Source organism: Carcharodon carcharias, chromosome 7, assembly GCF_017639515.1.
Source record: "Carcharodon carcharias isolate sCarCar2 chromosome 7, sCarCar2.pri, whole genome shotgun sequence".
In the NCBI taxonomy this organism is placed as follows: domain Eukaryota; kingdom Metazoa; phylum Chordata; class Chondrichthyes; order Lamniformes; family Lamnidae; genus Carcharodon; species Carcharodon carcharias.
In genome coordinates, this window is record NC_054473.1 from 125,366,980 (window position 1) to 125,379,527 (window position 12,548).

Below are 12,548 nucleotides of genomic sequence, written 5' to 3' on the forward strand. Positions count from 1 at the left end.
ACTTTGATGAGGAAATCAGGTTACTTGCATAATCTGACTGGTATGTGTCTTCATTTGGCTAAATCCCAATATCGAGTGATCTCTCCTAGTCAAATTTGTCAAGAGTGTTTAATGCTTTTGCTCCAGGATATGGGTGCACAAAGCCCCAGCTGTGTTGCTATAGTGACAATAGTTACTACGGACATGCTGTGGGGGTGGGGCAAACTGTTTCAGAGTCTAGAGAGGCTGGGCACACATGAACACAATTCCAACAGCTCCAGACGCATTTTCTGGCTTTCAATTGATTCCATGCAACCTAGTTAGTTAAAACAGAACCTCCTGCGACAAATTCAACATGTTTGTCTTTGTAACAGCTCCTTCGTGTTGTAGAGCTGCTGCAGTAGATCTGTACCAATGATATATGCGTGATAAAGGCAAAATACTGCAGATGCTGGAAATCTGAAACAAAAACAAAAAGGGTCACGGACTCGAAACGTTAACTCTGACTTTCTCACTACAGATGCTGTCAGACCTGCTGAGTTTTTCCAGCATTTTTTGTTTATATAGATGAGTCCTATCTCCACAGCCCCTTCCAATGTGGAATGGTGATTTTTTTTTGGCGGGGTGGGTGAGGAAACTGAATTCTTTCCCCTCGCCGAAACAGGAGCAAAATATTTCCCAAAACTACTTGGCATCCCCTGCTATAGTTATGATATACGTGGGATATTTAACGTGACCTTGAAATTTACAACGTATTTACAATTTTGTGTCTGGCTCAATTTACTTTAAAGGGTTAATCTGATGGCGGGCTGCTGCGAATGTTTATTGTAAAAAAGTCAAAAGGTGATTTTTAAAAAAACAAATGAGGCTATTTGCAATTTATACATGCAGGAAATGCATCATGTCCAAGAGGGGATTGCAGTGTGACTGAATACAACTCATGTCTGTAACCTGAATAACTGAGCGCGTCCTTGGACTGTTCGATCTGTTGTGTAACCAGCCCCAATGACATTACAAACATGCATCAAAAACTGGAGAAATCATTTGGAAGTGGTGAAGCTGATGGCTGCTCCCGCCTGATTGCGGTTGGATTGTTTTCTATAACACACTCTGCTCTGGGCTCTTGTTCCTTTGGTGAAAGTTGCGCTGGTTCTTGCTCACTGCAGCCACAAGCAGACGTTTAAAGCGACAGCTCGATCAACTAAATAACAGGGGCAACGCTCCTGATCACTGGAGTCGGCTTTAAGAGCACGGTGGTGAGGGGAATGTGCCTCACTCACCGTGTAAACTAGTTTAAACGGGGGATTAAAGTGTAAAAGAAGTTGATATATCTAGATCCTTTTAGAGGTTTGCATCCGACCGCTTCTGATGCCATCAAAAGACGTGGGATATTTAACGTGACCTTGAAATTTACAACGTTTTACAATTTTGGGTCTGGCTCAGTTTACTTTAAAGAGTTAATCTGATGGCGGGCTGCTGCGAATGTTTATTGTAAAAAGGTCAAAAGGTAATTTGAAAAAAAAACAAGTGAGGCTATTTGCACTTTATACATGCAGGAAATGCATCATGTCCAGGAGGGGATTGCTTTGTGACTGAATACAACTCAGCTCTGTACCATAGATAACAAAGACTGGTAGCATTCAGGAAGCAGCACATTGAGCCTCCATCCAGCGCTATAGCTAACTGTGCCACACTCAGATGAAAACATGTTCCTGTTGAGACAGCTCACTCCGGTGTTTGTATTCCTGAGTGCAGCCTCACTTTCTTGCGACCGTGGATCTCCAGCTTCATCCATGCACAGCACGGGGATTGTCTGCAGATTTACCAAGGAAGCGGGTTTAGTATGTAAGTTCCTTCGGGTCGCGGGGGTGGCGGGGGGGGGGGCGGGTGGCGAAAAAAATAAAAGCGGCGATCTCCCACCCACCCACGCACCCCTGATGTGACATGATATGAATGTTTGGACCGTGTGTCACGCGTGGTCAGATAAATCCGACAGTTTTGCAGATTAAGATCGCGGTGTTTGCTATCAATGAGAAACAGCTGGGTTTCGTATCAGAAAGTTACTGCGGAACTCGGTGACACTGCGTTGTTCTGAATTTGAGTGGGTCCACGCGAGTTTATTTTCCAAATGCACTTTCTGCCAGTAGATGCATGAAAACCCATTTCTCTCTATAACGTGGGAGCATTCATTTTACTCACTTCAGCGTCTGCACCAAGGATTCGATACTACATTTATTCGTTCATGGGATGTGGGCATCGCTGGCTAGGCCAGCATTTATTGCCCTTGTTCAGAGGGCATTTTTAAGACTCAACCGTATTATTGTGGGTCTGGAGTCACATGTAGGGCAGATTTCCTTCCTTTAATGCTTGTTAATTTACTTTTCAATATACAATGTGCAATTGAAGGCATTACTTTAAATAGACAGTATATTATCCAGAAGGATAATTTCTTCAGTTTATTTTGTGTGTAAGTTTATAGTTTAAGAGTTACCACCTGGCTAAATCCTCTTTTGTACTGGATTAGGATTAAGATAAAGTTCTAGTTTTAGGTTTGTGCTGCAAGAAGCGTTTCCCTCCTGAGGCTGAATGTCACACAACTCACCAGCTCACTGAGATAACCATTGTAACAACCCTCATAACTGAGTCGGTTTAGTTTGGCTGCTCCCAGAGTTTGGGTTGATATGATGTTGTTGAATGTATTGTTTGAACTGGGAGAATATTCAAAACAATTTAATGAAACTTTCAAATTCCATGTTTTCTAGTCAACCAAGAAACCAGTGATGTGATCCAGGCAGTATTTCGTCATGCTTCATTCCCTAACATAGAAGGGAAGAAATCTGTTCTGCTTCTAGGCACAGTTTCATATATTTTTAAAAAGTAAGTTGCTTGAAATGACTTTAAACTCTTTGTTTGCATTTGGCTGTGTGTATCTTAAATGTGAACTGAATTTGGTAGTTGCACATTTTGATGAATTGTTTCATGCTTTACTTAAACCAAAGCCTCCTATAATTCAGCCCATCTCCTGCCTACTCCTACTCCTAACTCATACCTTTGTATGCACAAAATTCTACAGCACAGAACACCATGATATATTGAAATTCATCACAGTATCCAGTGAATCAGAATGCACTTCTACTTTCAAAGGAACAAAAATGCAGAGTAATCCTTTTGACCAATCCATGCTCAACCTGTTCTCTCCACAGATGCTGCACCATTTGCTGAGCATTTCCAGCATTTTCTGTTTTCATCCCCTTCTGTGTAAACTCTACCAACAGTTATCATCACACTATCTGGTGATCCCTACCTTAAGGATAGGGAACACTTTACTTCTTCACAATCCCTCATGAGGGTGTGCGAGGATGTTTGGAGTTGCGTAAATCACACAGTTAATATCTCTCACCTCAATCACCCTCCTTTTGGCCTGGGCCAAAATCCTAGAACTCCCTTCCTGACAGCACTGTGTACCTACACCACATGGACCGCAGTGGTTCAAGAAGGCAGCTCACCACCACCTTCTCAAGAGCAACTAGGAATGGGCAATAAATGCTGGTCCAGCCGGTGAAGCCCACATCCTGTGAATGAATATTTTTTTCAAAATCATCTTCTAAAGGCGTCAATTGACTTCAGATCTTAGGATTTGAAATTTCCATCTTACAGTTTGGATTTTCTCTCTCAACTCTCTGTGCTCATTGCAATGAACAGCTGCCAGCAACTATTAGTTTGGGCTGCTCCTCCTAGGTACAAAATTCACATTTAATGTGTAAGGTGACTGAGACTGTGAATGGGGGTATAGGCTGGAAGTAGTTTAGGATACCCATTGGGCAATCCTGACCACCCCAGTAAATGGACACATACTATATTGTGAAATCATCTATTACAGACCAAAGTATCAAATTATATTTTTCTCAGATGTTTCCTTGGCATTCAATAGCACTATCATCATTGAATCTCCCACCATCAAAATGCTAGGTGGTTACCATTGATCAGAATCTTAACTAGGTCAACTATATAAATACTGTGGCTACAAGAGCAGGTCAGAAGCTGGGAATTCTGCAGTGAATAACTCGCCAAAGCCTGTCCAACATCTACATGGCACAAGTCAGGAGCGTGATGGAATGCTCTCCAATTGCTTGGATGAGTGCAACTCAAACAACACTCAAGAGGCTTGGCAAATGGCCTGCTTGATTGGCACCTCATCCACCACCTTAAACATTCACTTCCTCCACTACTGATGTACCGTGGCTGCAGTGTGTACCATCTGCAGGATGGACTGCAGCAACTTTCTAAGCCTCCTTCGACAGCAACTTCCAAACCTGTGACCCCCAGCACTTAGAAGGCAAGGGCAGCAAATGCATAGGAACACCATCTGAAAGTTCCCCTCAAAGCCACACACCATCTTGACTTGGAACCAAATCACCGTTCCTTCACTGTCGCTGGGTCAAAATCCTGGAACTCCTTTCCTAACAGCACTGTGGATGCACCTACACCACATGGACTGCAGTGCTTCAAAAAGGCGGCTCCACTGCCACCTTCTCAAGGGCAATTAGGGATAAACAGCAACTGCTGGCCCAGCCAGTGACACCCATATCCCATGAAAGAATATAAAAAATGTACATTGATAGAAAAGCAAATTACATCAGCAGATATGGGTAGAGAAAAGAAAAATAATAAAACAGCAATATTCTATTTAACATAAATCAATTTTAACATTCTTTATTTTATTTGCATTCCATTTTCAGACCATTCATGTCCTCAGGAGCTCCTAAGAGACCATACAGTCAATGGAAGTACAGACATTGTTGATTTGCATGTTAATCTATGTACAGTAAAGTCCAACAAACAGCAATGAGATGAATGACCAATTAATCTGATTTTTGTTGGTATTGATTGAAATTGGATAGGTGAACTTTCCTGCCCTTCAGATATTCCCCTAAAACCTTCTCTTATCCAGCTGAGAGGGCAGACGGGTTTAATATCCCATCCAAAATGGCTGTGTCGCCACTATTTACATCGCCTTTGATTAATTCAGGCAAAAAGCATGAAGCAGTTTCCATTTCCATTGTAGCCAGTTCCAAAGTTGACAGTGAAAGTGTGCTAACCGCGCTAAGTATTTTGAACAGAAATAGATGCTCGCTCATTAGTTTGCACCTTATTAAGATGCCATTACCTTGTAAACTTAATAGCCTTTGCTGTTGGGCTACAGCTTGCATTGAGCTTGGCCTAAATAGCCAAGTGGTTATGGTACTGGGCTTGTAACCCCAAGATCAAGAGTTCAAATCTCACAATGGCAAACTATGAAACAATGTAACTTCATCTGAATAGGAACAGATGGAAACATGTTTGTACTTGAAAGAGTTACAGCTTGCATTGCTCAGCATTGTCTGCAGTAATGGAGGTAGCACCTCATTACAGTATAAGCATGGCCACTATATCCTTGCACATGTACTTCGCTCATTTATATTTCTGTTTTCTGCCTATACTTAAGGAACCTAAGGAACATTGTAAAATATCCAAAATCAATACACACGTCTACAAAGCAGTAGTTGAATCTTGGTCAATTCTATACTTAGCTATTGACAGTTTAACATTAAGTCTATCTTAATTCTTCTCAACATTACCATTATTGCAGATGGAGGGTTAAACCATACAACTTGCATGGTAGGCAGATCACTTGTAATAAGTGGTAGACACTGTATTTCCTCAATGATATGTAGAAGTGCCAGCTTAGATTATGGGCCAAAATCCTGGAGTTTTGCTTGAACACATGACCTGCTGACTCAAACATAAGAGTGTTAATGAACCAAGGCTGACCAAACTGAATTACACAGTTAGTTTTGTAAACGTTTTAATCTGCGCCAATCTTTGACTGCACTGAAGTGACCATCAGTGGCAATTGCACATGTTCTGATTGGCCATACAAAGCTGAAGGATGAATTGGGCATGGATGCAAATTGATCCAATCTAAAATGGAAATAAGTCTCGGCCTGTTCCCTTAAATGGCCTCAGGAGCTTGTATATAAATCAATTAAACCAAAGCAGTTTACAAAAGGATATTTCTCTGTGTTTTTTGAGTTTGCAGATAAACAACATGTCCGTGGAAAAGAGTGACGCTGACCTTAGTGATGAGAAAGGAATCCTAATCTCTATCCAGGATGTGGCTGTCGCCTTCAAGGGGACCATGAACTATGCATACTCCAACTGGCTGCAAGTATTCAATTTTAACTAAGCAATCTTTGTGTTTGGATTTATAACAAGACAAAAATAAGTATATAGTTTGGTGCAGAGTAGTTGGATGTTGTTGCTATGAATGATTTCCTCTCTGCCCACTCCCTGATCTCTGCCCTTCCCCTACCCCCAGCGATGAGGCCCAGAGATGAGTAGTCAAGTCATTCTGTATTCACAAGCCAACCTTAATCATCAGTTATAGAATGAAATGAGAGAGGTTCAAGATGAGAGAGGTCTGAGAACAAGTCTTCCTTCTTGGTCAAGTAGTCAAGGCCATGGGAAAGGAGTAAGGAAATGTTAGAAAATAGTAGTTAAAGTTCTTGCTGGGGGAAGTTGGAGAAATATGTATTATTTCCGCAACAGTGGCCAGTGATGCAGTGTTGATTTTCAATGTGAATTATTGGCAGAATTTAATGTCCTCGGGAGTGGACTGGGAGGTAGGGGTGGTCATAGAATTGGGAGGGGAAGTAAGGAATGGAGTGTCCGCATCTTCCTGATTTGCTCCAATAAAGTCAGGGGTGGAGGAGGTTGAAGACGGGCTTCCAGCCTGGTGACCAATTGAAGCTTTTAAGTGATCAAAGAATGACTACATCAGGCACACTGGCCCACAGAAGGCCCCCCAGTGTCTCAGACTGCCCCCACTAAAAGACTTCCCTCTAGCACTCCACAATGACCGACCCCTCGCACCTCGCCAGGACCGGCCTGACTGGCCACTTGAGCCCCACAGCCTTACCTCAATTCCAGGGCCACCTCCATCTTCACTATTTGGAACAGGTTGCAGTACCAGCAGTGGCCACCACTTCCTGTGGCGCTGCTGGGACTAGACACCAGCCTTCTGATTGGTCAACAGCTCTTGGATGCGGGATCTCCACTTTTAAAGGGTTGGAAACCCTGATGCTTGGCAGTTAACTGCCTGAAGGCCAATGAATCACATTGGGGCTTTCAAGAATGGCTGTGGCGGGGATGCCCCTGATGGATGATGTGTGAAGGACAGCCCTATGTTTTTATATTGTGTGAGCTTGGATCAGTGAAAGAGAGTTGTTAAGCACTTGTACATAAGGATAACAGCCTTCAAACAGGTGGACATCATTTTGAAAAGGAGATGGGGTAAACACAAAAAGATAACTCCCTATTGAATAGACTGCAGAAACTAACCACACTTCCATCTGGCATTATATCAAATTACTCAGCATGGTGTATATAGTGTAATGAATATTCTGGTGGGTTCAGATATTCTGGTAGATTCAAAATTGTGTGAATAGGCAAGTGGTAAGATGTTAAAGTATCAATGACAACTACAGTGTTAACCATGAATTAGCTCCCTTTGTGGCTGCTAGTGTTAATCTTTTGAAGATGATAAAGACTATAAATTACTAAATTCATGGGGAGATGGTGATGTATTGGTAATGTCACTGCACTAGTAACCAGAGGCCCAGGCTAATGCTCTGCCAACCTGGCTCAAATCCCACCATGGCAGCTAGTGGAATTTAAATTAAATTAATAAATCTGGAATACAAAGCACTATTCTCAGTATTAGTGACCATGACATTATTGTAAAAACCCATTTGGTTCAATAATGTCCTTTAGGGTAGGAATCTGCTCTCATCCAGTCTGGCCTACGTGTGACTCCAGACCCACAGCAACGTGGTTGACTCTGAACTGCCCTCTGGAATGGCCCAGCAAGCCACTCAGTTTAAGGGCAGTTAGGGATGGGCAACAAACGCTGGCCTTGTCAGTGATGCCCACATCCCATGAAAGAATTTTTAAAAATACTTGTTTTGAGCAGAGTGTTGCATCATCCAATCCCTTCATAAATGTCAAACAATTACGAAGAATTCTGGTTAATGTAAAACCTGGTTTTAGAATGTGTGTCAGCAACATAAAGATGTTGGATTAGTACATAATTAAAATAATAAATATCGTCATTAATGTTGCTGCAGGCTCAGCAGCAAAACCCCAGTGATGGTCCAAAATTCTGATTAGTTCCCATTGTATGAAAACTTATGAACAGGGAACTTGTTAAAGCTGCCACTATTCCTCCATTTTTTGAATGGTGTTCTTGTAAACATTTAGCAATGACAGTGCCAGGTTTTGTCTGCATTTCGGATGTAAAACAGGCACAGTGGTCATAAGCAATGGATGGCTTGCACGGTCCCAGTGCTATACTTGTCAAAGCTGTTATTCAGGTGGCCCTGGTGGCCACCTAAAATAGGTATTAGGCCCCTTCCTCGCACAATGCCCATTTTAAGTGTCCATCTTAAGTGCCTATTGGCACGCACTGTGAACTTGTTGTTGGGTATGTACCCTAAAGCAGCCTGCAACTGATCTCTACCCCTTGATCTTTAAACCCTTAAGATTAGTAAGTACACTTTAAATAGTTCTTAATTGCAATGAGCAATTAAGATTTTTTTATTGATTTGAGCTTGTTTACATTGAGAAACCCTGATTGAGGAGCAAAATTGAGCTAAAATGACAGAGTAGTTAGACAATACAAAGCTTGGCTTTTAAAAGTTCATAGATTCAGAAGGTTGAGGGAGGTAACTTGCATCACTTGCATACTTTTGAAAAAATATTGATGAAATTGAGGCTATGTCCTGTTGGCTGTCTGAATGTTAAATGATCCGGCATGTTGCTTTTAGGGGTAAGTTTTGTGGCATTGGGATTACGTTAATCAGAGAAGTGATTATGTGCATGTAACTCTATTGGACTGTGATTGGATTTACCTCAGTATCCTTCAATTATTCTTTTCTTAGGTTAAATCTAAATCACTCACTGGATTTTCAAATTGAGTCCCAGACTGATCTTAATCTTGCTCTAACTTTAGGTGAGTGTGATAACTAATATTCTATAAATAACAAGTCAGACTCATCTGTTATTCTGTCTAACTCTTTTTCTACATTGATGTATAATTTCAACATTTTTTTTAAGGGAATGCACTTTTTATTGCTTTTGATTCACCTTCATATACGCTCACTTGCCGGGGCTCCAAAAACTCTCATCCTTTTCAATACGCTCCCACCATAGTGATGGCTTTGTCACTGGGCTAGTAACCCAGAAGCTCAAGCTAATGGATTCAAATCCCACCGTGGCAGCTGGTGGAATTTAAATTCAACTAATAACCTGGAATTGAAAGCTATTCTCAGTAATGGTGACCATGAACCCATTGCTGATGGTTGTAGAAACCCATCTGGTTCACTAATGCCCTTTAGGAAAGCAAATCTGCCGTCCTTAGCTGTTCTGGCCTACATGTGACTCCAGACCCACAGCAATGTGGTTGACTCTTAACTGCTGCCTGAAATGGTGTGACAAGCCACTAAGTTCAAAGGCAATTAGGACTGGGCAACAAATGTTGGCCTTGCCAGTGATGCCCGCATTCCATGAAAGAATCAATAAAAACAAAGTGAATCAGAAATTAGGCCAGGTTAGAACCTGCCATGGGCTTTGTGAGGGACAGAGCCTAGGCCTAGTCATCACAAGGCCTGCGTCATTGGAGGGGATGAGATGGGTATAGGGACAATCAGGCACATTGCAGCATGGGTGGGTGGTGGGGCGGGAGGGGGTGATGGGTGTTGTGAGAAGTGTGGGGAAATTGGCACTGTGAAAAAAGCACAGGAATTTGAGGATGGGGAATTGAAGGCATGATTTAAGAAACAGGTGCTTTGGAAGTTTTTGATGGTTAGCTGAGAGGGATAAAGGTAGAGGTAGAATTTGAGACTAAAGGCTGAATGATTAACCCCTGGTATTGGGAGGGAGAGAATAGGGTGGAAGCTGTAATCTAGAAGTATGGAAACAAAGCTTAAGTACAGGGGTGGGGATGGAGGGTCGGAGTGGGGTGGGGGAGGTGAAATGGTGGAGGTTGGCAGGACTCTGGCCACTTGAGTTTGAAATAGTTGAGGTTTGTGATGAAGGACAATGAGGAAACCATGTAAGAGAGTACTAAAGGAGTCACTGTGCAATTTTGAAAAAGACAACTGAGACCTGTCCTTTTAACCATGAGAGAGGAAATTGTCGGAGGTAAAATACTGAGTCTGCAACTATTTTATCTCTTGTAATGGTGGGTAGGGGTAGAGCTACTTCATACAGAAAATGTGTCCATTTTGTCCCTCCTGATGATGGTTCATTTTTGCTGATAATCTTTATGCCATGGTTGGTCAGGATTTAGGCAATTGAGAAAAATTGATAGATAATTTGTACACAAACCTTGTGATTATGAATAACCTGGAGACACCTTTGTGTACGTGCAGCACAGTGTCATGAAAATATAATAATTTTCATAACTTTATTGTGGCTTATTGTAAAAGTGGATTAATAGTAGGGGTTGGATAGTTTCTGTGTGTGTGTGTGTGTGTGATTTAATTGAATTGGAGACAGCTGCTCTGGAGGCTATGAATCATCAAAAAGAAGCTAGGTTTGAAATGCTAAATACATAAACATGGCTGAAGTTTTAGAATGTGAGGTGCAAGGAAAGTTTGTATTTTTAGATACATCAAAGTAGTTTGAATTTCAAAGAGATGGTAAGATGTTACACCTAGCCAGAAGAAGCTAAGCCAAACAGTGTGTGTATTTTTCCCAAAGGTTACTGATAAAATTAGTACTATGAAAAGATTTGTATTATGAGAAAGGTAAAGTTTCAAAGACATATCAGAACAATGGAATTTGCATTAAAAAGGGAGAAACATGTAAAAAGGGGATGAGGCTATGTGTAACAGAGAAGGCATTCTAAGATCTAACACAAGTGTGAAAAGCCTCCAGCCTCTGTGCATCAAATTGCTGCCTACAGGAACCAAAGCTGAGAAAACTCACTTTGAATTCTGCTGTCCAGGGTATCATGTTGCTTTGCCCGGGTCTGTTTAAACCTATTTATTTTTACTGTTGCCTTAATGGGAGTGTAACTGAAAGCCAGATTAATTAGGGGTTTTAGGAGTTATTATAATAGTAATTTGTAGACCTATGTATCTGCTTAAAATCTTTTCTTTTGTTAATAAATGTTTAATTTAATTTTCTAAAAACCCCTGAAGTCCTGGTAGTTTTATTACTTCTGAATTCAGGGCACCCACCTTGAAATAAAATACAAATTGCAAAACAGTTGTGACTGTAAGATCAAGTTTCCTTTGCAGACTTGATCCGCCTGGCACACATTATCTGCCACATCATAACAACAGTTTGTCTGAAACTTTATCAGGAAAATATTTTTTCATCCAACTGTTTAAAAACAGTTGTGTGAGGTCCTATTTTTTGGGCATCTTGTCAAGAACTGTATCAGTCTGGATTTCCAGCCAATGAAATGATTGACTGACTCTGGACGTTTACAGTGCAGAAGGAGGCCATTCAGCTCATCGTATCTGCACTGGTCAACAAAGACCTGACTACACTAATCCCATTTTCCAGCGCTTGTCCCAAAGCCCTAGAGGCTATGGCAACACGAGTGAATATCTAAATGCTTCTTAAATGTTACGAGAGCTTCTGACTCAACCATCCTTTCAGGCAGTGAGTTCCAGACTCCCACCACCCTCTGGGTGAAAAATTTCTCCTCAACTCTCCTCTTACCCTTCTACTCTTACTTCAAATCTATGCCCCCTGGTTATTGACCCCTCTACTGTACCCCAGGTAGATCCTGTATAATTCTTGACATGATATTGTACATGAACTTGTGATTTCTTACAGCCTGTGACAATGGGCGAATTGCTGTAACCATCTCCGATTGTCTGCTGAACTTTGACAAGTTAGTTCTGAAAATACAAAAGCACAAAGAGTAAGTCTAAGTTTCTGCTCCAGTGGAAAAACCTGTGGTTATTTGACAATCTCTCAAAAATACAAGGAAACCAAAGAATTGTCTCACAAAGTTCACTCTTCAATACCATACGTGGTGAGGGTCTAGTTTCAGCTGTACCACTCTATACAGTTTGTGCTGGGAGGCCAGGCCAAGGGGTCAGAATGGAAATTCCATACCTGTGTGTTCTATTAAAATGGCATGAGCTGTAACTAAGCCCCATGGTTGCTACAGACCTTTTGTACTTGCTCTGTGGGAGGTGGGATAACGCCCTTCCTCATAACATTTCTTCGTTTTCTCACATTTGACACTGAGTGCCAGCTCTGGTTACCAACGCTCCACAGCCAGACCTAATTTTAACCCAATTGTCAGGCAACTAACAGGATTGGATGCAATGTTGGCTATACACCCTGTCCAGTTTTACTCTCCATGGATGGGGAATAAAACCACCATTGCACCTGATTCTGTGGGATTCCTTCCCAGTAAGTAGAGTTAAAATGATCTCCAGTGATCCACAGTTTAACTGATGCCCACGGGCAAAGGGGAGGTGGGCTAGTCATGGTCCCCAGAACAT

The 12,548-nt window shown here is 41.7% G+C and overlaps 1 protein-coding gene across 3 annotated transcripts in view; it reads left to right on the top strand.

Annotated features, from left to right (window-relative positions):
* The first annotated feature begins 1,010 nt into the window (after nt 1-1,010).
* The window catches only part of LOC121279579 (cholesteryl ester transfer protein, plasma), a 34,117-nt gene continuing 22,579 nt past the window's right edge, over nt 1,011-12,548 (top strand). The window contains exons 1-5 of one of the 3 annotated variants that reach the window (XR_005943437.1): nt 1,011-1,824; nt 2,742-2,856; nt 6,052-6,183; nt 8,958-9,028; nt 11,869-11,956. Coding sequence is in view for 2 of the 3 variants with exons in the window: in XM_041190701.1 (XP_041046635.1) it covers nt 1,686-1,824; nt 2,742-2,856; nt 6,052-6,183; nt 8,958-9,028; nt 11,869-11,956 (545 nt within the window). In the remaining variant the exon portion in view is untranslated. Of the gene's footprint in view, nt 1,825-2,126; nt 2,320-2,741; nt 2,857-6,051; nt 6,184-8,957; nt 9,029-11,868; nt 11,957-12,548 lie in introns of those variants that run through there. The other 2 variants (XM_041190701.1, XM_041190702.1) reach the window with 2 other exon arrangements.